We start from the raw sequence: 19,242 nt of genomic DNA on the forward strand, positions 1-19,242 counted from the left end.
CTTAAATGTCAGTTTAAGCTCCGTTCCATCAGTACGTCATGATAAGCAGCACTTACATGTACGCTCCCGCTACAGTTGGTGTGGCTACTCACTGGGCTGTACAATATGAAGTAACATTGGCAGAAATAAACAATGTGGCAGTCTAAAGAAAGACTGTCTAAAGAAAAATGCTGAAGAAGACTACAGGTAGATAAATAAGTTCCTGTTTGCTTTTCAATAGATCCTGAACAAAGTTGAATTGTATTTTCATTTGTATTCTACTATGTAATCCCTTCCCATCCCCTGCTGTCAGGCACTACAGTGAACACTTTTTGAAGCAGGTTCCTATTTTTATAGCAGCCTCTCCCACGTCCCAGCAAACCATGAAACATAAAGGGGGGCACTTGAAGATAGCAGCCTGTTTGCATGCCTGAGTTTCATTTTCCCTTTCCACTAACGCAGACAGCGCACGTGCAATAGCGATAGTAAATGACTCAGACAGCCCCAGGAGCTGCATTTCTTGGTTTGCTTGATCTGGGCACCACAACACATGGGAACTAGACGAAAATACCCTTACACAATAGTCCTCAGTGAGGATTTTGCTGGCTATTCCCAAGCTTGAAAAGATGAGAATGTGGTAAACTCAGGCACGAAAACTGGAGCTTGGGAGAAGTCATAAGGTCCCAATGTCCTGGTTGGTCATGAAGCAAACGGTAAGAACTTATTGTATGGCTGCTTTAGCTGTGGTTCTAACAGTGGAGTCTTTGTACGGTATCTATGTACAATATTGTTCTCCTAAACTACTGCTGCACGAAGTGTGCTCCCAAACATGCCTATGACAATTTTTTTTTCTTTAAAAAGCTTTGAAGCCACCACTGAGCATAAAAGAAAGTGACCCCATCAATTCAGATTTCTCTAAACTCACTTAGCTTTTTCCTAATGAATGTAGGATGTCATTACTTTGCTGTGCTTTTGCATGCGCCAAATTCTCTTGCTGCATCAACTCCTTCTCTTCAATAAAAGCATTTATACTCCTAGGAAGGGTTGATCTCCTCTGTTTCATAACGAAATGCGGCCAAGCAATTTCTCGCACAAAACTTCACAAATATTGTCATTCCTCCACCAGCGCGTCAGAAGTCGTACAGCAAAGAGTGATCTGTATGAGCAATAGTATACAGATTCTTTAATCTCAGGCTTCTGGTGGATACTAACAGAGCTTAATGACCAGCTAAAAACTGTTCATTGGTATGCATGAAACTAGTTGATATTTCTGTTTTGGCACTACAGACCACGCGATGGAGTATGGAAAGCGACCGCTTTGGCACAGCACTTTTTTTGCAAAGCTGATAACTATTGTTATACTTTTTTTTCCCACCTGTAATGACATAGGAATTAAAAAAAAATGCTTAGCTGTACGCTGTGTATTCCAGACACAGCTGACATCAGTCTTCATAGAGGCTACTACACAAAATTCATGCTTCAGTTCCCAAAATTCAGTCATCCTTAGCTAACTGCTCACAATATATGAACATGAGAAAAGAACGTCATTTTCCATTGGTCCTGACACTCAAAAACATCCCACCCAGTTTTTTACTCAGACTTGGCTTAAGCATATACTTTCTTTCCTTGCTTGGATGCATATGGCACAGATGAGAACGTCAAAAGAGGATAAAGAGCATGGCGGAAAGCTAGCCTGTTCTGCTACTGCAATTCTTACGCTCCTGTGCCTTCACCAGACATCACGCAAGCCGTAAAAGCTCCTTCCCTCAGCCAAAAAACAAATCTGGGTAAAAGCATCAGTCATCATTAGAGCAAGAAATAGTAGGTAGTGATAGAACAGCGATGAAAGAAACTATTTGGGCGTTTGAAACTGTGAAAACCTCAGCCTCAAACACCTAAAGTATAAGAATTATTCTAACTGGATTGCAATGACTGTCTACCAACTATTTTTTCTACTCCAAAAGCAATTCCAAAGCCGACAGAAGTTTATCCTCTCGTGTGCCTGTAGCATTGTTACTACCTGTGCTACTGATGGGTGCTGAACAGAGCAGCGTTTTTCACCTTGGGTCCCTCATGAGAAGATATCATCAGTTTTGTAATTTCTTATGCTTTTTATGCACTATTACCAGCTGTGAGCATGCAAACCTCTGGATAAAGGAACTAAGCATAAAGTCTGATCAAAAAGCTACAAGTTTTCCCTTTCCCGTCCCTTCGCCAGACTCGGGGCGCTGCCCCGGGGCCCCTCCGGAGGGCCGGCAGCCGCACGTCCCGACTTGGCCCCGTGAAGCGGGGGCCGAGAGGGAGCTCCCCGTGAACACCAGCAGGGGGGGGGACGCCCCCGGGGTCCCAGAGCGGCGGGTGGGGCGGGGTAGGGCTGGGCGGGGCGGGGCGGGAAGCCGGCTGAGGGGCGGGGCCGCCGCAGCGCATGGCGGCACATGTAGTTTCCCGCCACCTCCCCGCGCGCGGACTACATTTCCCGTGAAGCCGCGGGGTGAGCGCGAGCCGCGGTGTGCGTCAGCGGCGCGGGCAGCCAATCGGGGCGCGGCCGGAGCGAGCGCCGTCAGCCGCCAATGTTGTTTTCGCTGAGTCGAGCCGCGGGTGTTGTTGGCGGCGGCGCCATATTGGAAGGGACGATCCCCCGTTAGCGAGAAGCCCCTTGGCGCTGGCCCGGCCGCCGCCATGCTGTATCTGGAGGACTATCTGGAGAGTGAGTGTGTGCGGGGCGGGGGCGCCGGGCGGCCGGGCACGGCCGGCGGAGGGGAGCCGGGGGGGAGCCGCGGCCAAGGGGCGGCGCCCCCCTCCCCCACGGCGGTGACTGACTTCCCTCCTCCCCCTCCCCCCCCGCCCCTCCCTCTCCCCGCAGTGATCGAGCAGCTTCCCATGGATCTGCGCGACAGGTTCACCGAGATGCGCGAGATGGACCTGCAGGTGCAGAGTACGTGAGTCCCGCCCCCTCCCGCCCCCGCCCCGCCCCGCCCCGCCCCGCCCCGCCCGGCCCGGCCCGGCCCGGCTCGGGGTGGCCGCGGGCCCCGGCCCCGGCCCCGCGCCCCGGGGGGGAGGGAGTAGGCGAAGCGGCGCTGCCACTGCCGCCGCCGGGGCGCTCGGGCCGGTGTGGGCAGCTCCGCTCCGCGCCGCTTCTCGCCGCTCCTCGCCGACCCGCGCGCTGGCCCGGGGCGCCCGCACCCCTTTCCCCACGCCGCACCCCGGCGGCGCCGCTCCGGTGTGGGGTGGGGGCGGTCGCGGCGCGCCGCCGGGCGCGTCCCGTCGGCACCGGGCGCCCGGCGTCGTCTCCGGCGGAGCGGCGGGCGCTGGCGCGGCTGCGGGAGGCGGCGCTGCGGAGGCCCGGCGCCGTGCGGGAGCCGGCGGGGCGCGGCGAGGGGCGGGGCGCGCTCGTCTGGCGCTGGGAGTGTCGGCGAGCGGCGACCAGGCGCGGCACCGGCGAGCCGCCTCCCCGGGCCTGCCCGCCCCGGCCCTCGCCCGTGGCCCGCTCCCGAATCCCGGCGCAAGTAGGATCTTGCAGGAGCTGCGCTCCTGCACTTGTGCTGCTCCCAAAGGCATTTTCGGTGGCACGTCCCAAACTCTTTAGATTTTTGATCCCTAAGAGCAGTGATGGTGGTTTTGAACATGAGTTATGTCCTGCTCCTTCGGCAGGTAGTGGCATGCTGTCTCTGAAACTTTGCAGCCAACTCCCCTCATAATAGCATATGCGAAAGCGCTCTTGCTTAGCCTTTTGTGCCCTGGCTGACACGTAACTAAATACACGGTCTGCTTTAGGTGTCTGTGTAGATCACTTTGTGTATCTCTGCTTGTGTCCTGATATAGTACACTACCTTACGGTGTTTTCAGGATGCGTTGCGTTTTCATCTTTTCCAATATAATTTCATCTGGCCCTTAGGTGTCCCGTAACACCCAGTTAGATGTTGCTATAGTTTAATGCACAACTAATCTGTTCATCTATGACTGCGATGCAGAGGTCTTTGGTAATGAAACTGTTATTGCACAAAAGATGAGAGGAATCATCAATACAGAAGGGTTGAAGTATTGTAAAGAAAAATGAGAGGAAGAACAAGGGTTGAAGTTACAAGTGAACAGGAATACAGGAATACAAAACGCACCACTATGTGGGAGCACAGTTCTTGAAAACAGTAGTTTAACCTATCATACTTTGAAGTGAGGTCTCAGGCTTTGCCTTGGCTATTTACTTTGTGGACCCAGCAGGTCTGTTTAACAGACTTTACTGACAGGTGTTGAACTGGCTATATGGGGTTTTTGTATACTATGGCCTAAATGCTGCCTTGGGTTCGGTGCTTAAAGTTGTGGGAACAGAGTAATGGCTCCTTATCGGAGGTAACACCCCTGAAGTGCTAGGGAGCACCGGGAGAGGGAATGAGCAGCTCACTGTCTTAGGTAGTCCTGAGTAAGTTCACAAATATGATTCTATTTAGTGGGGAGGCAAAGAAGCTAGTAGGTTTTTTGAAGTGTATTTAGGAACTGAGCCAGCCGGCACTGCCAAGGTTGCAGTAGTGTCATTTCCTCTGCTTTAACTGGAAGTGGCAAATAACACTCCATATTGTATTACTGGAAGTAGCAAATAACACTGAATATTGTATACTAAGGCCAACCTTAGGCCCAGAGGAAAATTCTCTCGGACCTTGGTATTTCTGTAATTCTTGCACAATGAGTGGCAAAGCATCCAAAGGCATTTATGAAGCTTCTGGACTAGTATCTCTTCAACATCAGTTGCTAAATGGCCGCTGAATAACTAACTACGTGCAAACCTGGAAGTTGTTCTCATGCTGTGACAGTGACTAGCAGTGAAGGTGTGGTGCCTCTGAAGCGCTTGAAGACAGTACTTTGAGTGATGCTGCCCCAGAAACCTACATGAGTTGTAATTCAGAGATAACTGTGCTGGTGTGTTTTGAAGTCAATGTTGCCTTTATATTCTGTCCTGTTTGGACCACACAGGCTTCTAATGGGGCAGGTTTGTTCCTGCAAGAAATGACAAACCAGCTATGCCTGCTGTATGTCCTGATAAGGCTACTGTGGGAAAAGCGAAGACTCTCTGAGCTGTGACCTGACTCTTGAGCTTTAAGCTCCACGTGGAGCATGAAGTGTGTTTCTCTGTTCAAGTTCAGCTCATGGATTATCAGGCCTCCATGGTAAAATGTCAAGCTCTGGAAAAAGGCTTCTCCTCTAACAGAATTTCTGGCAACTCTCTTGGGAAATGTGATCTAAGAAATTAGTATCACAGTTGGATTAAAAAGGTATGGGGGGAGAAAAGGTGAAGGAACTTGAGTGTACCAGGGAGAACTTTTCATATAATTTAATAGATCTGACCTGGGTTCCCCTTTGCCATTTCTGCCCTTTCAGGAGAGACCAAGTCTCTGTGAAAGTTTTCCCTTATGCAGTTTCACCCAGACTGATGTGTGTCCTCAGTAATAAGTAAAGAGGGAAGATTTTTTTTCTTTTCATGTCTGTGGCACCATTAGAATAATTATCACCTAGCTGTTTGTACTTTGGGAATAGGAGATGGAACATTTTGTCTGTTGGCTTTATGGACTAAATTATAGCAATTTGGTCAAAGAACAAAGCTTTTAGAAGCCTCCACATAAAGTGTGTGCTGTTTGCTTCCTGCTCAGGATTCTTATTCTTCTCCCTGAATAACACAGTGCAAGTGGAAAATGGTCATCGTACAAATTCGCTCATCTAACCTTTTTTACACCAAACTGTTTGACTGCTTAGTTTGTCTGGGTCTAAATAAAGTTGATGTGAGCCTGTGTCACAACTGTTCTGGCCTGGGGTTAATTGTGCTCTGTCCAGTCAATTGTTAGGTTCCTGTTAGTTTTGATGCTGGATGTTCCCAGCATAGCAAAAATCAGCAAATGTTTTTGATCGTTTAGTATGAGTGGGTTTTGGTTATTTATGTGAACAGTGAATTTTCGCGGAGTGAGGAAACCTTTGGGCTCCATTGGATTTGAAGAGTTAATCTTACTTGGGGATTCATGAGGTCTTTGAACTAGTTAATTCACTTCCACCACCACCACCACCCCCTTTTCGTTCTGTTTTTGGTAAGACATGATGGCCACCATGTGATCCAGTTGTAATGGTGGTTTCTGGAAAGCATTTTAAGTGTTTTACACCCAAAGCCTGAATTCTGTAGGTAGTTGGTGCATTGTCACGTTTAATTTGAAACTGCTATCTGGACAGTATCGCAGAGAGTACTGTGAAAAAAATTTTGGTACTGCCATCTATCCTGAGACTAGCAAGGCTGTCAAAGCTAGTTTGACCAGGGCAACCGTGTGTTTTTTGGAATATGCAAGCTGTTGCATGCACAAGTGTCCAGCTGTTGAAATAGTAAACTTGTTGCCTTTTTTCTGAAGGAGGTTGGAGGGAAAGGAAAGGGAATCCCTGTTCGTGTAATAATCAACAGTGAAACAAATAACTTGTAGTAGATATTGTCCTTACTTATGATAGTTAGTGTTAGAGAATTGGTGGCTTTATTTTTTTTCCCTTACAATAGTTCTCAACTTCATGTAAGTGAGTATCCTGTGCAAATAGTATTTCATCAGTGCATTTACCCCTTGGTGCTACCCTGTAGTGGTGGGGTGAATAATATTGTGATGAGTGCTTTCAACTTGCTCTCACCCTTCCTAGCATACAGTGGAGAGGGCCTTGAGTTAAAGGTGGTGACTTGACTCTTCAGTTGCTCTACCTTTTTGAGGCACTAATTTTTTCAATTATTTGGTTTTGTATTTGACTGTTTCTCTTAGGAGAACATTTTGTTTCCTGCTCAGTTTGTAACTGGCTGGAATGTTCCAAAGCCAGCAGGCTAGAACCCTGGGTGAGGAGTTTGGGTCGTGCTTTAAGTCACTACCACTGCTCTTAGGGACAAAAAACCTTTAGAACTTGGAGTCCTGCCAATCCCATGCTGGAGAGCACAAGAACCTTGATGAGAATCCTACCACAATGCAATTCTGCTTCTTGGAAATGAAGGTAAATATTTCCCTCCACTATCATTTGGTTGTTTTGGTTTTTTTGTTCTTTTCCTCTGTAGTAGTTTGCACCTCAGTCCTGTCAACTTTGTTTAAGAAAAATATCCGCCTTATTTAATAATGTTTATATACATGAGACAATAACATTTATCTTAATCTTTTCCTGTGCTACAGATGCAATGGATCAGCTTGAGCAGAGGGTAAATGAATTTTTTATGAACGCAAAGAAAAACAAACCTGAATGGAGGGAAGAACAAATGACATCAATCAAAAAAGTAAGGATATCACAGGAGTGGGTCACATTTTCCTTCTGCAAACAAAGATAACCTTAGGAAAAAATAGCTTATGATTGATGGAGACTTAAGTGTTCAGAACTGTGACTTCCCTTGGGCTTTCACAGAGATGGATAGAACTGCCTAGGAGGAGAAAAATGATTGAAAGGTTTATTTCATCAAGCATTTCTCTCAAGTTTTACCCAGTATTTGCTAGCATTTTAAAAATTATGATCCTGAAATGGTGAGGAAACCAGGTACTAAATTTTCAGCTCAGACTTTGTTTCTGCTTGTATGTCATGAAGCTGAATAAGTTAATTGGCTTTCTTTTAGAGGATCTTATTCAAGCTTAGCTTCAGCATTTCCTGTGATTCTGCCCATGTACTGCTATACGTCACACATATGCCATATGTAGCTTTAGGGAGGGAGGAATAAGAAGATGGATGTGTTTTGTTTTATCCTTCAACACTTGGGCATTGGTGGTGGTATTGTTAGCAAGGTAGTCTGTCATTTTGTCAGGAGAAACTCCTTTCTAGTCTCCTACACTTGCTACTTCAGCCCATTATTTGGCTAAGGGTAGTTTTGTTTATTTCCTTAATTAATTACGAATAAATTCCTGTATGTAAAAAGAGAAAAAGTCAAAGCTCTGACTTCACTAGAGTAAATGAACAATTTGCTTTTGACTTTAGCTGGAACAAAATTTCAAGTAGCTTTTGCCTAAGCAAGATACTCTTCAGTGGAAATTGAAAATAAAAAGGCACTTAAACCTGTTTAAATCTGGAGTAAAAACATGTAAACATAATTTTAAAAATTTTTGTCTGTGGATTTTCATTACTTAGAGCAGGTTTTAAAATAGGATTACTTCAGTCAAATTATTTTATAATACATTTAGGACTTATATAAACTTATTAAAATAATTTAAACTATAAGCTATATACATAATTAACTCTATTTAACTACAGTGCTGGAAAAGCCTTCCCTCACGGCACTGTTCAGCATAATTTTGAAGGGCAGTAGTACCTGCAATCATCCTAAAGATCCATACAAAGTGAAAGACATCATCTCATTTTGAGTCCATAACTTTATGCTGTGTAACATAAAATTAATCCAAGACTGTTTCTATTCTTATAGCAATTTTTGTAGAAATCTAAGTATCACTATAGGAGGAAGTGTCCACATCTTGCAGTATGGCTTTTCCTAAGGCACAAACAATAAATTGATATGTAATACATCCCTCATCTAAAATTTTAGCTGATTGTTGTTTACAGTAGAGTTTTACAGTCTTTCTGAAAAGTGACTTGAATTTATCCTTTTAACTTGTATTTTGTGCAGGGTAACAGTAGGTTAAAATGACTGAAATTAATTGAGTTACATTCATAATTTTTAAGAGAGTTCTCTTTATAACAGGATTATTATAAGGCTTTGGAAGATGCAGATGAAAAAGTGCAGCTGGCTAATCAAATATATGATTTGGTAAGTAGGCAGAAGGCCTGTGGTGAATTACCTAAATTTATGCCCAAAGGAGTTCTAAACATTTTGATAAGCACTACAGGTGTGCTACCTGTACTGTTATATCAGCTACATACAGATATTTTTGCTGGCTAAAGAAACATTTACTATTTTATTGACTTAAGAATTTTGTTGCTTTGGGTAGAAAGTCACTTAAATACAAACCATACAGAAATAATTTGAGAAATCCTGAAGTTTTCATGCGTGTTGATTTTGTCTTAGTTATTTTTTTTCCTCAAAAGAGACCACGAGCAAGTTACTCTTCTTTATAGCATGTGGATTTTGAATTTTAAGTATATTTTACATTTTCTCAGAGAACACAACCTGCAGATCAGACTGCACTAAAATAGAGTAGACATAAACCAAGTATTTCTTGTCTGCTTCAGTTCTGCTTCAGCTAACTGAAGGTTCGTTCCAGAAATTGGAACTTAGCCCCCTCTCTTTTGGTTAGCTGGTAACTGCAAAAACCTGTTCACTTTTTAATAGTTTAGAGATAGGTACATCATCTGCTGTATGACTACAGATAAAGAAAGCATTTGGAACATAGTGTTTCTTTCCATTATATTAAGTTGAAATTTTTAAAGGTAATTTTCAGTACCCAAGAGCATGTCATACTTTACACAAATGCACAGGCATCTTTGTATTTTGAGTTTAGAGACCCCTTTACTCAAGGTTACCAGTTGTAGAGTGGCATACAATTGCGATTTCCCCATGCAGCCCAACCTCTTCTAAAGTGCGTGTCACGTACTCTTTATTTTTTTCTCTTTCCCTTTCTGTATCCATACCCACAACGCCCCCAAGTCCTCTTAATCTTTTTTCTCGAAAGAAACACTTAATGCTGTGTCTTGGAACATTACCTACAGCAAGAGGAGGGCTCCTAGCTGCTGAGCCGATACGCAGCCTTACTGGATCCTATGATTGACTGCGCAGCTTAGGAGCAACAGTGCTATTTTGGTGTTAATTCTAATATCTCTGCTGAGTTAGGGAAATGTAGGTGATGGAGAAGTTATGCTTCTGTGTGTCTTTATATGTGCTTAGTGCTGCACAGCAGAGAATTGCTGGAAGGGAAATATTTAGTAAGCCTGAGATTAAGGGTGCAGATATTCATGTTCCAGAACTGGATGTTATTTATTGGTGCTTTGTCTCAAAAACAGGTAGACCGTCATTTGAGAAAATTGGACCAGGAACTTGCTAAATTTAAAATGGAACTTGAAGCGGATAATGCTGGAATTACAGAAATATTAGAGAGAAGTAAGTATGCATGGTTTTCTTTAAGAACTTGACAGATTTTTCTGTCAATTTGCAAAATCAAACGATCATAAACTTGTTAGCGTCCTGTAGTATTTCTGCTTGTTCTAAAATTGCGTTTGGACTGACATACTGTTCATTCAGTGAGTGTCAAATTTTAGTTTCAACCTCAATTTTTACCAGTGAAGTCAAAATACAACTGAGTAATTAGAATAGGTTTGGTTTTTTTGCACAACTGTTGCACTAGTGAATTGCTACAGTAAGGTACAGAATTCTTTAAACCTGTTTTTAATGTCTGTAGGTATTCAGACAAGTACTTCAGCCTAAACTTGCTGCCTAACCAGTTGAAGGTGTACCATTTCTTACTTGAATTGATTGCCACCAAATGGAAGAGGGTTGTTATTTTAGTTACAGGTGTGGAATGTCAAGTAAAGTTAGATACTGGGTGGTTTTCATACCCAAGGACAGTGAAAAGTAACCTGAATCGCTTGAGGAGGTCAGGAATAAATATTCTTACTTTGCACTTCGTGTGGCTTTGTCATAAAAGCTGGGAGGTTTTGGATATTTTATTTGTAATTGCTATTAAAAATAACAGGCACAAAAAGAAAACTGGAAAGTAAGTGCTTTTAATGAACTGGCGACTACAGAAAAGAACTGGTTGATTGTAGTTGGAATCCCAGCTGCAGTTTTAAGGTGTGATACTACCTTCAGCTGAGCTATGTGTTTGGTGAGGTAGGTAGAATTTCAAGAACTCAAAATAGAAACGTACCAGGGTGCAAGTTGCATCCTTAAGGTTTGGTTTGTTTTGTTTTAATAAAGTGAAAAGTAGAAGCTTTTTAACGTCTTTAGCTTTCGGAGTAAATACAAATTGTTGAGGTTCCGCCAGAGGGCAGCCTTTGGACTAGTTGGTAACATGATTAATTTTAGCTCAGCCAAAATACCTCCTTATGCTTTGAACCTCTTCTAGAAGAATTTTCTTTAAACTTCTGTTTAAACTCATGTATTCTTTGAAAGTACTGAAAAAGAGGTAAAGAAATGTTGAAGCTACAAATTTTGAAAAATTAATGTGAATTACTTTCTTGAATTGTCTTCTGTATAAATGTAAGTTGGTAGGTCTTGGAACTAGTTCAAAATTGTTTTGCCAGAGGCTGATACAGACTGTTGTATCTTGTTCTAACGGAAATAGGAGAGCCTTTGACCACACATGTGGTGATGGTGTAGCCTCATATTACAAGAAACGTTTTTCTTAAACATAGACTTGCATTTGTGCTCACCCTGCCATTTTTATTTTCTTTTTTTTTCCCTGTGTTCCTTGGATTGTTAAGAAAACTTAATGATCTGAAGCCCTTCCTGTTGAATATTAGATCATCTCAAAGACATTGCGAGTACTTTTGTGTTTTGACTCTGTGTGACAAGATGGACTCAGTGCTACAAGATGCCTCATTAATTGCCTGTTACAATCTTCTTTTCAGTTCAATTGGTGTAGATTGTCAGTACTTTTGGTGCAGCTTTCTCCAACCATCGCTGGCTTGTGTGCAACTCGTTTGAATAAGTGGCATGTTGAGAGCAATGTTGTTGTTTGTTCTCCTTATTGGCCTTGGTCTTAACTTGATTTCAGCAGTTGAACAGCAGCAGTCGCTATTTTTTATTTTAAAACTTATTCTCATTGGCTCCTGGTTGTGCTACAGGAAGGGTTTCAACTCTAGCAAAAATCATTCTGATTAAAATAAATGCATAGTGATTTTTATAATATTATAAATATTCATTTAGTGTCTAAAAGTCCAAACTGTGCGAACGATGACTGAAATTTTCCTATCCTTTTTACCTCCATCTTAGGGTCTCTGGAGCTGGATACACCATCACAGCCTGTGAATAACCATCATGCCCATTCTCACACTCCAGTAGAGAGTAAGGATTTAAGATTTAAAAACATGTCCACTTTTTATGTTTCCATATTTTTTGTTGACTAGTATTGGGAAAAAAAATGTTCAGAACTTCTTCCTCTTTCTCTAAACATTGGAGGGGAAAAAAAAAAAAGACAATGCAGTGATAATAATGTCTATTCAGAAGAAGCTTAAGAATGCAATGATAAGGTTTTGCTGGTGGGAATAAGTTGAAAGTGCTGTTTTATTATCTCTAGTTATAGTTGGACTTTCAATCTGAAAAGGCTTTTTCATTTAAGTTCCTTTCATTTGTTTCATTTAGAAAGGAAACACAATCCATCTTCTCACCATAGTACAACAGATCATGTTCCTGAAAAGAAGTTTAAATCTGAAGCTCTTCTATCTACCCTGACTTCAGATGCTTCTAAAGAAAATACACCAGGTAATCTTAATTGTCTTGCATTTTATTGTTTTTTAATTGGAAGAAGAGAAACACAGTTATATTTGTGAGTTATTGTCCTTTGAAATCAGAGGCTCATACCCTTTCGTCTGGGATTTTCAGTAATTTGAAACATGAGAAATTGCAGGCATCGTTACTCATTTGTGTTGTCCATGAAGTGCATCAGCTTTGCTGTCATTTAACAGCTGCATGTTGGCTGTTTTTTATTTACACTGCTTGGAAGAAGAAAACAGTACAGTTTCATTCAGCCAGTGGCAGAAATATGAGATCAATGAATTATTTTGGGTCGAAGAAACGTGTGCAATAATTTTCAAAGTAAGGGAACAGAATCTGCACGCTTTTTTTTTTTAAGAGGTGGTCTGACATGGCATTCAGCTACAATAAAATAAAATTCTTTAGCATGTGTTGTCTATATCAAAAGAGGTGAGAAGTCTTTTTGAGTAGTGAATAAAAAAACCCCACAACTTCCTGCCCATTTTTAAAATCAGGGTGTTTCATAGTTTATTTTCTGAAAATAAAAGATTGTGAGAGGTTATAAGTAGTAAACTACCTTTACGTTTTGGAATCTAGTGCTGTTCATCAGTTTTAAATAGTCTCCCTCATCCATTTTAATTTCCTTTTGAAGGAACTTCACATGAGATGGCAAACAAAATGTAACTATGTCTGAGCAGCTGCCAGTTTGTAGACAGCCATGGAAATCTGTGTTGCAAACTGTGATTTGTAGTTTTTAGAATTAAGATTGCTAAAAGTTCTACTTCAGAAACAATATAGGTGTACAGTCAAATTCTTACTTTCTTGATGGTTGCAGTAGGCAGCATCATTTCAATGGAGTTTGGGTTTATATAGACAGATGTAGCAGCTGCATCTGTTCTTTGATGGCTGAATATGATAGTGAGGGCTGTCCTTCTTAGAAGGACTCCTTGCACATGAGGATAGGTGGGGAGCAATCTTCTCTTTTTCTTAAGCCAATACTGGCTATGTCAAATAACTTTTTAAACTTTTTTCCAAATGATCAGACTGCTCTGATGCATAAACGGAGTTCCTGCTCTTTCACTGGTTGTCATATATAACTCTTCTTAAAATGCAAAGGACTTTAGCTTCATTTTGAATTTCATAAATGTGTTCTGTTCATCAAGGGTGTCGAAACAGTAATTCATCATCCTCTTCAAACAATGCATACAATACAAACTCTTCTCAACCATTGGCATCATATAACCTGGGCTCATTATCTTCAGGATCTGGGGCCGGTGCAATTACCATGGCAGCAGCTCAAGCAGTGCAAGCCACGGCGCAGGTAATGTCAAAACATTCTTGTCGTTCTGCCATCCACTATGGATTAAGAAGAAGAAGGACTAGTGATTTTTTTTTTTTATCTGAATTCCCGTGATCACTTTCAGCTGATACATCAGTTGTCATGTTATCATTTTTGTTTATATGCTACAGTTTCTTCCTGGAGGATGTGCATAAAGGGTCAGCTTGTTTTCTAGGTTTCCTGTGGGATATTCTCACACCTTTTTACCACTTATTAACACATTTTGTTAATGGGGAAACTAATGAACCTGTGCAAATAATTAGTAGTTAGCAGCCTAGGATGTCTTCTGTAAGAGCTCTACTGTGTAATCTGATACAATATTAGTATTCCTTTTAGATGAAGGAAGGAAGACGAACATCAAGTCTAAAAGCCAGCTATGAAGCATTTAAGAACAATGATTTTCAGCTTGGAAGAGAATTTTCATTATCTAGAGATTCAACTGGATATTCATCGTCAGCTCTGGCATCTACATTGACGCAGACATTAAGTTCATCAACCACAGATTCACGAAGTGGCAGAAAAAGCAAGTAGGTTTTCTTACTTGTTCACTGCAATTATAGCTTTTAAGACAGCTAAGCTTTCCGTTAAAGGTCATTGGCCGTATGAGAAATCCTTACTATTTAATATCTGGGTGGGGGGATCAGCAGAAGGTGGTTATTGCCTGCTGGCTTTTCCATGTTCAGGGCTTTCCTTTGTCCTCTCACTTTTTTTTTTCCTTTAAGCAAACTCACTCCAATGTTTTAAATAAACATCTTGATTTGCTTTTTCATCTGAGATATAGTCTAGTTTCTTCCCTCATTTTTCTGTGTTCTGGAGAGATTTGGCCTAGCAGCAAATGTTGGGAATTAACTGTGCTTTTGTAGATGGTTTTGAAGTAATCTGGAGGTCTGCTTTGTGCCACTTCCCAAATAATCACAACGCTTTCTGATGGCTGACCTTCTAGGTCAGGAAACAGAATGAATTTTATTTCTGATTAAAATGGAATTTAAAAGCATTTTAAACAATACAGTGTCAGAACACATTGTGACAGCAGGCGCAAATGGTACTTGAAAGAATTTCTCTCAGTGCCCAACCTTTTAAACTGACTTGTGTGTTTTTCTTCATCCAGATTTCTGTTTGTTCGCAGTTCAGTTAAGAATTTTGTCTTAGAAGTATTTTTCATCTACGGATATCTTGAGTGTCAGATCTGACCTATAAGCAAAAGCCTAGGATTTGTACTGTGGCACTGTTCCTGTGGAGTGATTGGGGATGCTTGAGTGGAGATTAACATAGAATCAGTCATCTTCAAAACACAGCTGTCTAGTCTACGTGACATACGACATTATTTATATGTAAATTCCTGTTTTATTGGTAACATAATTTTACGGGGACTTTATACCAGGTCTGTTCATGGAAAACTGATGGAAAAATTTGTGAAGATAGACATTAATTAAAACCATTTGGCAGTTTAAAGCTGTTAAATTCCATTGATTAGAATATCCTGTCTCACACTTGTAAGCCAGTAAGATTTGTTTCCTTTTCCAAGGAGCATTCGGTGTGTCCATTTAATTTCTTGCAATTGTTGCATGAAATCTATTAGGGAGTGATGCTTTGGGATTTACATAGTGCAGTATTTCAGAGTGACCAAAGTACTTGTTTTGTGATCCTTTCACTTTGCAGGAAATTAATTTATTATATGCTTTTTTTTTTTTTCCCAAGAAACAACAACAAATCCTCAAGCCAGCAGTCCTCATCATCTTCCTCTTCTTCATCTCTGTCATCATGTTCTTCTTCGTCTGCACTGGCACAAGAACTGTCTCAGCAAACAGCGGTAATACCAGAGTCCGATTCTAATAGCCAGGTTGACTGGACCTATGATCCAAATGAGCCTCGTTACTGCATTTGTAATCAGGTAAGGATGGCTTCCAACCTGAAATTTAACTAGAGCTGCTGTTTCGCTGTAGTTGAACTTCCTTCTCTGACTGCTAATTTAAAAACATTCTATTTGCAGTCTTGAAATTCTGATGTATTTATTTACTGGTGATATGAATAATGAACTCAACAGTGAGGCTAAAAACAAGCAAGGTTTCCAGTGATGTGACATACCTGAAGAGTTTAAATCTTTAAATGAAGACTTCAGGAATAATTAAATTAAAAATTGAACAGGTTCACAGTGAATTTAGTTAAAATTTTAAGTTAATAAGGAATGTGCTTGGTCTCTCCTACTTTCCTTTAGAAACAAACAAACAAAAAAAAAAAACCCCAAAAACCCTACAAACAGAAACCCAAACCAACCACCAAATAAAAAACTAATTTTGTAAAAGCTGTCTGGAAACTTGAGAGACTGAATGACAACATGACAAACTTTTATTTAAAAATGCGTGTTATTATTTAAAGTATTTTTGAGTGTTGGCTTTTTTTAGAGCTCATAGAATTCTGTAATCCTCTTGAAAGTATTTTTCAAATAAAGTGCTTGAAATTGTCATGTATGCAAGGGAAACATCAGGCATCTTGAAAACTGGGCTGCTAATATACTTACTAGGCACTGTTGTTTAGACCAAAATGTGCTTCCTTCAGGTTCTGAATGCTGACCTTTTTCATACAACCTGAAATATGCCGAAGTATCTTTTTTTCTGAACAAAAATTTTTTGAAAATTGATTTTATGTGAACATGTTCTTTGGGTTGTATAACAAAAGAAAATCAAAATATTATTGCTGCTGTTAATGGAAAAACTCTTCAGAGGAAGAATGTTGAACTTTAACCGTTTGAAAATGTTGATTGCTTTTAATTAGTAATGTAATTATTCATAAGGGTTTTTCTTATTTCCTAGGTGTCCTATGGTGAAATGGTAGGCTGTGATAACCAAGATGTAAGTAACAAAGTTCAAAAGGTTCATGAGATGCTTGTGCATGTAACCATTGCTTGCAGGAGTTAACTTCCCTTTAGAGTTGGTTTTGGAGTAGAGTATTTTTAGAGCAATGTTTTTGAGTTGAACCGTTCTTCAGGAAACTCCTCATCTGTCCCCACAGTTTAGGTTCTCTTAGAAGGCTTCACCCTTTACTGGGAAGGTTTGACATCTTTAAAATGCCCTTTATTTCTGTGAACTTTTAGCTTGACTAACACCAGTTGTCCCCTTCAAATAAAAAAGGACTTAAAGCAACAGTTGAATGTAATAATGTACTTACTGAGATACTACATTTAAACAGAAGAGAATGATAAGAATACTTTTGTGTCACTTAGTGTTGTCAAACTAATTATTTTGAAGCACAGCATACTTCTTTTGCTCTGTTATGTGAGTCTGTATATGACTCCTGGAACTTTTACCCTTTTATTAGTCTATTGAGTGTGTGCTGGGGGCTGAGATCCTCCTCCCTTATTGTTTTTGTCCCATGACGTTGTGTGAAAAGCAGAATCTATGCTTTTTACTCATGCTTCATTTTGATAGAATTGTATTTGTGATAGGTGTTTCAAAAAAAAAAAAAAAAGCAACCCCCCACCCAACCCCTCTCTTAACTCTGTTTTCATAGTGCCCTATTGAGTGGTTCCACTATGGATGTGTTGGACTGACAGAAGCACCGAAAGGGAAGTGGTACTGTCCACAGTGTACGGCTGCAATGAAGAGAAGAGGCAGTAGACATAAATAAGTTTCTTCATCTGGAAAACGAATTACATACTAAAGGTTTTATAGAGGACTTGGGAGGGGGAGGAACCCCCACCACACTTCTTGCAACCACTTAAGGGTTAACATAGCAGTCATAAGATCTTGAACTATTGATTTTGCTAGTTGTGTTTTAATATTGTAAGTAAATTATTTATGCACACTGATGTGCTACAGATACTATTCCAGTGAGCCTTGGATTATTCCAGTGGCCAACATATGCAGACATTTGTACTATCAAACCATTTTCTCTAAGCAGTGGGCATTCTACAATTATTCAATCTTCAGAAAATTCCGATAAGTCAAGATTTTAAATGTATGTTTTATATTCAACAGATATATTCTGCTGCATGTACTGTTCTCAAGAGCTGTTATGTAACACTATGTATATAAATGGTGCAAAAAGTCAGTGCTTCTGGAAAAAAAAAGAGACAATGGTTTTTAAAATGCCTTTATAGCTTTGGTTCTTTATGAAACTTAATTCAGCAGGCTGAAGAAAATGGTTCTTGTATACAGCGGGCTGTTGTCCTCTAGGGTACTTGAGTATGTAAAAACAAAAAAATGCTGTAGAATAAAACAAACTTGTGCCATTAGTCTTTATATGTTTCTGCTCCAGAGAAGGCGCAGGCCGTAAGAGGAAAAAAAGGTGTTAAAGTGATGATAAATTTTTATACCAAATGTGTTTATTTTTTTGTGCAAGTAATCCTTTAAATTTGAACTGTATTAGGTGTTAAAATAAAACAACCTCAACTCCTCCAATTATTGTTTTCTGTACATTTGTCAAAAAAAAGTTTGACCCTGAAATGGTTCCAGAAGATTATAGCTAACTTTGTGTAAGAAACTGCATTACATGACCCATGCGAAGGATGGTTGTACAGGAGGACATTTCGTGGGTAGGTGGATGACTAGGCAAATGCTGAAGTAGCATTTGCCTTGATGCATCTGTCTCGAGACGATCAGTGGCACCTGCTTAAATGGGCACAAAAGTTCTGTTCTCCATGTGTTTAAAAAAAAAAAAAATGCCCCTACACTGTCAAGAGAGCCGCAGGGAGGATTGCCTTCCTGTTTCATGGCATGGGTGGAAATGGGAAAGAGAGAAGAAAACCATGGTAAGGATGTCTTGCAGCTGCCATATGCCTTCCTGGACAGGGGTTTTCATGTAAAAAGCACACAGTTCAGGAAAGAATAAAGGGAGAAATAGTTGATCCTGCTGTAGAAGGGCAACGGGGGGCATCACGCTGGAAAGCCTAAATGCAGGCCCAGAAAGGACTGGAGGTACATGTAGCACAGAATCACAAAACTGATCTTTAACTTAGACCCTTGACCTTTATTTAAATATAATGGCAAGATTTTGTGTATTTTTTTTTCCCACTTGCTTATTTCGGGCATAGTTTGTAGATTTCCGTTCACTGACAATTTCCTTCTGTTGTTTCTGTATTGTTCTTTCGTGCAGCAGCACTGAAGAGAAACAAGATTATTCCTTCCACTGCTAAAAAAAATAACGCTTTCCCTTTTGAAATTAAGATTTTATTTTAGCATTGGGTTGCTCTTTGGGCTGTCAGGCGGGAAAATCCATGGTAGCTTTCCAAACCCACACAGAGGAGAAGGGAGGGAGAGAAGCAGCGATTCAATGCAGGACTATGCAAACAGTGTCAAGGAAATAAAAAGATTTAGGCTCATTAGTAATAGGGGTATGGGCAGAGAAGGCAGGCTTTATCTGAACGAAAATTAAACCAGGCTTCTGTCACAATATTTATTTAAAAATGGGGAAAAGTAGGTACTTTAAATTCATAAACTGGGTAAAAGTAGATGTGTAAGGAGGAAAACTTGATTATGGATGATAAGTAGACTTTGGTAAAAGAATAGAAATTGGTGAAAATAAACAGCAAAGAGCAGTGTTGCTAAGGTTCCTTTAAAACTGGGAACTGAACCCACCATGTATGTATTTC

General features: G+C 40.7%; 1 protein-coding gene across 9 annotated transcripts; it reads left to right on the forward strand.

Moving 5' to 3' along the window:
* The first annotated feature begins 2,517 nt into the window (after window positions 1–2,517).
* Window positions 2,518–18,052, forward strand: ING3 (inhibitor of growth family member 3). Of its 9 annotated transcripts, none has more exons than XM_075081137.1 (13): window positions 2,564–2,686; window positions 2,843–2,914; window positions 6,750–6,972; window positions 7,146–7,246; window positions 8,651–8,716; window positions 9,907–10,003; window positions 11,837–11,908; window positions 12,206–12,325; window positions 13,480–13,637; window positions 13,992–14,182; window positions 15,354–15,546; window positions 16,466–16,504; window positions 17,163–18,052. In XM_075081137.1, exons 4-13 carry the CDS (start codon window positions 7,151–7,153, stop codon window positions 17,277–17,279), a joined length of 1,149 nt encoding a protein of 382 aa, XP_074937238.1. In that variant the 5' UTR covers window positions 2,564–2,686; window positions 2,843–2,914; window positions 6,750–6,972; window positions 7,146–7,150; the 3' UTR covers window positions 17,280–18,052. The 9 variants fall into 9 exon arrangements, with proteins under 9 accessions (XP_074937235.1, XP_074937236.1, XP_074937238.1 ...); XM_075081140.1 differs by having other exon boundaries at window positions 13,579–13,637; XM_075081136.1 differs by having other exon boundaries at window positions 6,866–6,972.
* The last annotated feature ends 1,190 nt before the right edge of the window (window positions 18,053–19,242 follow it).

Source organism: Phalacrocorax aristotelis, chromosome 1 (assembly GCF_949628215.1).
Source record: "Phalacrocorax aristotelis chromosome 1, bGulAri2.1, whole genome shotgun sequence".
NCBI classification, from domain to species: Eukaryota; Metazoa; Chordata; class Aves; order Suliformes; family Phalacrocoracidae; genus Phalacrocorax; species Phalacrocorax aristotelis.

Bases quoted from the DNA above. Each gene is read 5' to 3' on its own strand.
- ING3 (XM_075081134.1), top strand. From the start codon at position 2,659: ATGCTGTATCTGGAGGACTATCTGGAGA. The intron at 11,909-12,205 runs GTAAGGATTTAA...TGTTTCATTTAG, and splicing joins TTCTCACACTCCAGTAGAGA to AAAGGAAACACAATCCATCT. The intron at 15,547-16,465 runs GTAAGGATGGCT...CTTATTTCCTAG, and splicing joins GTTACTGCATTTGTAATCAG to GTGTCCTATGGTGAAATGGT.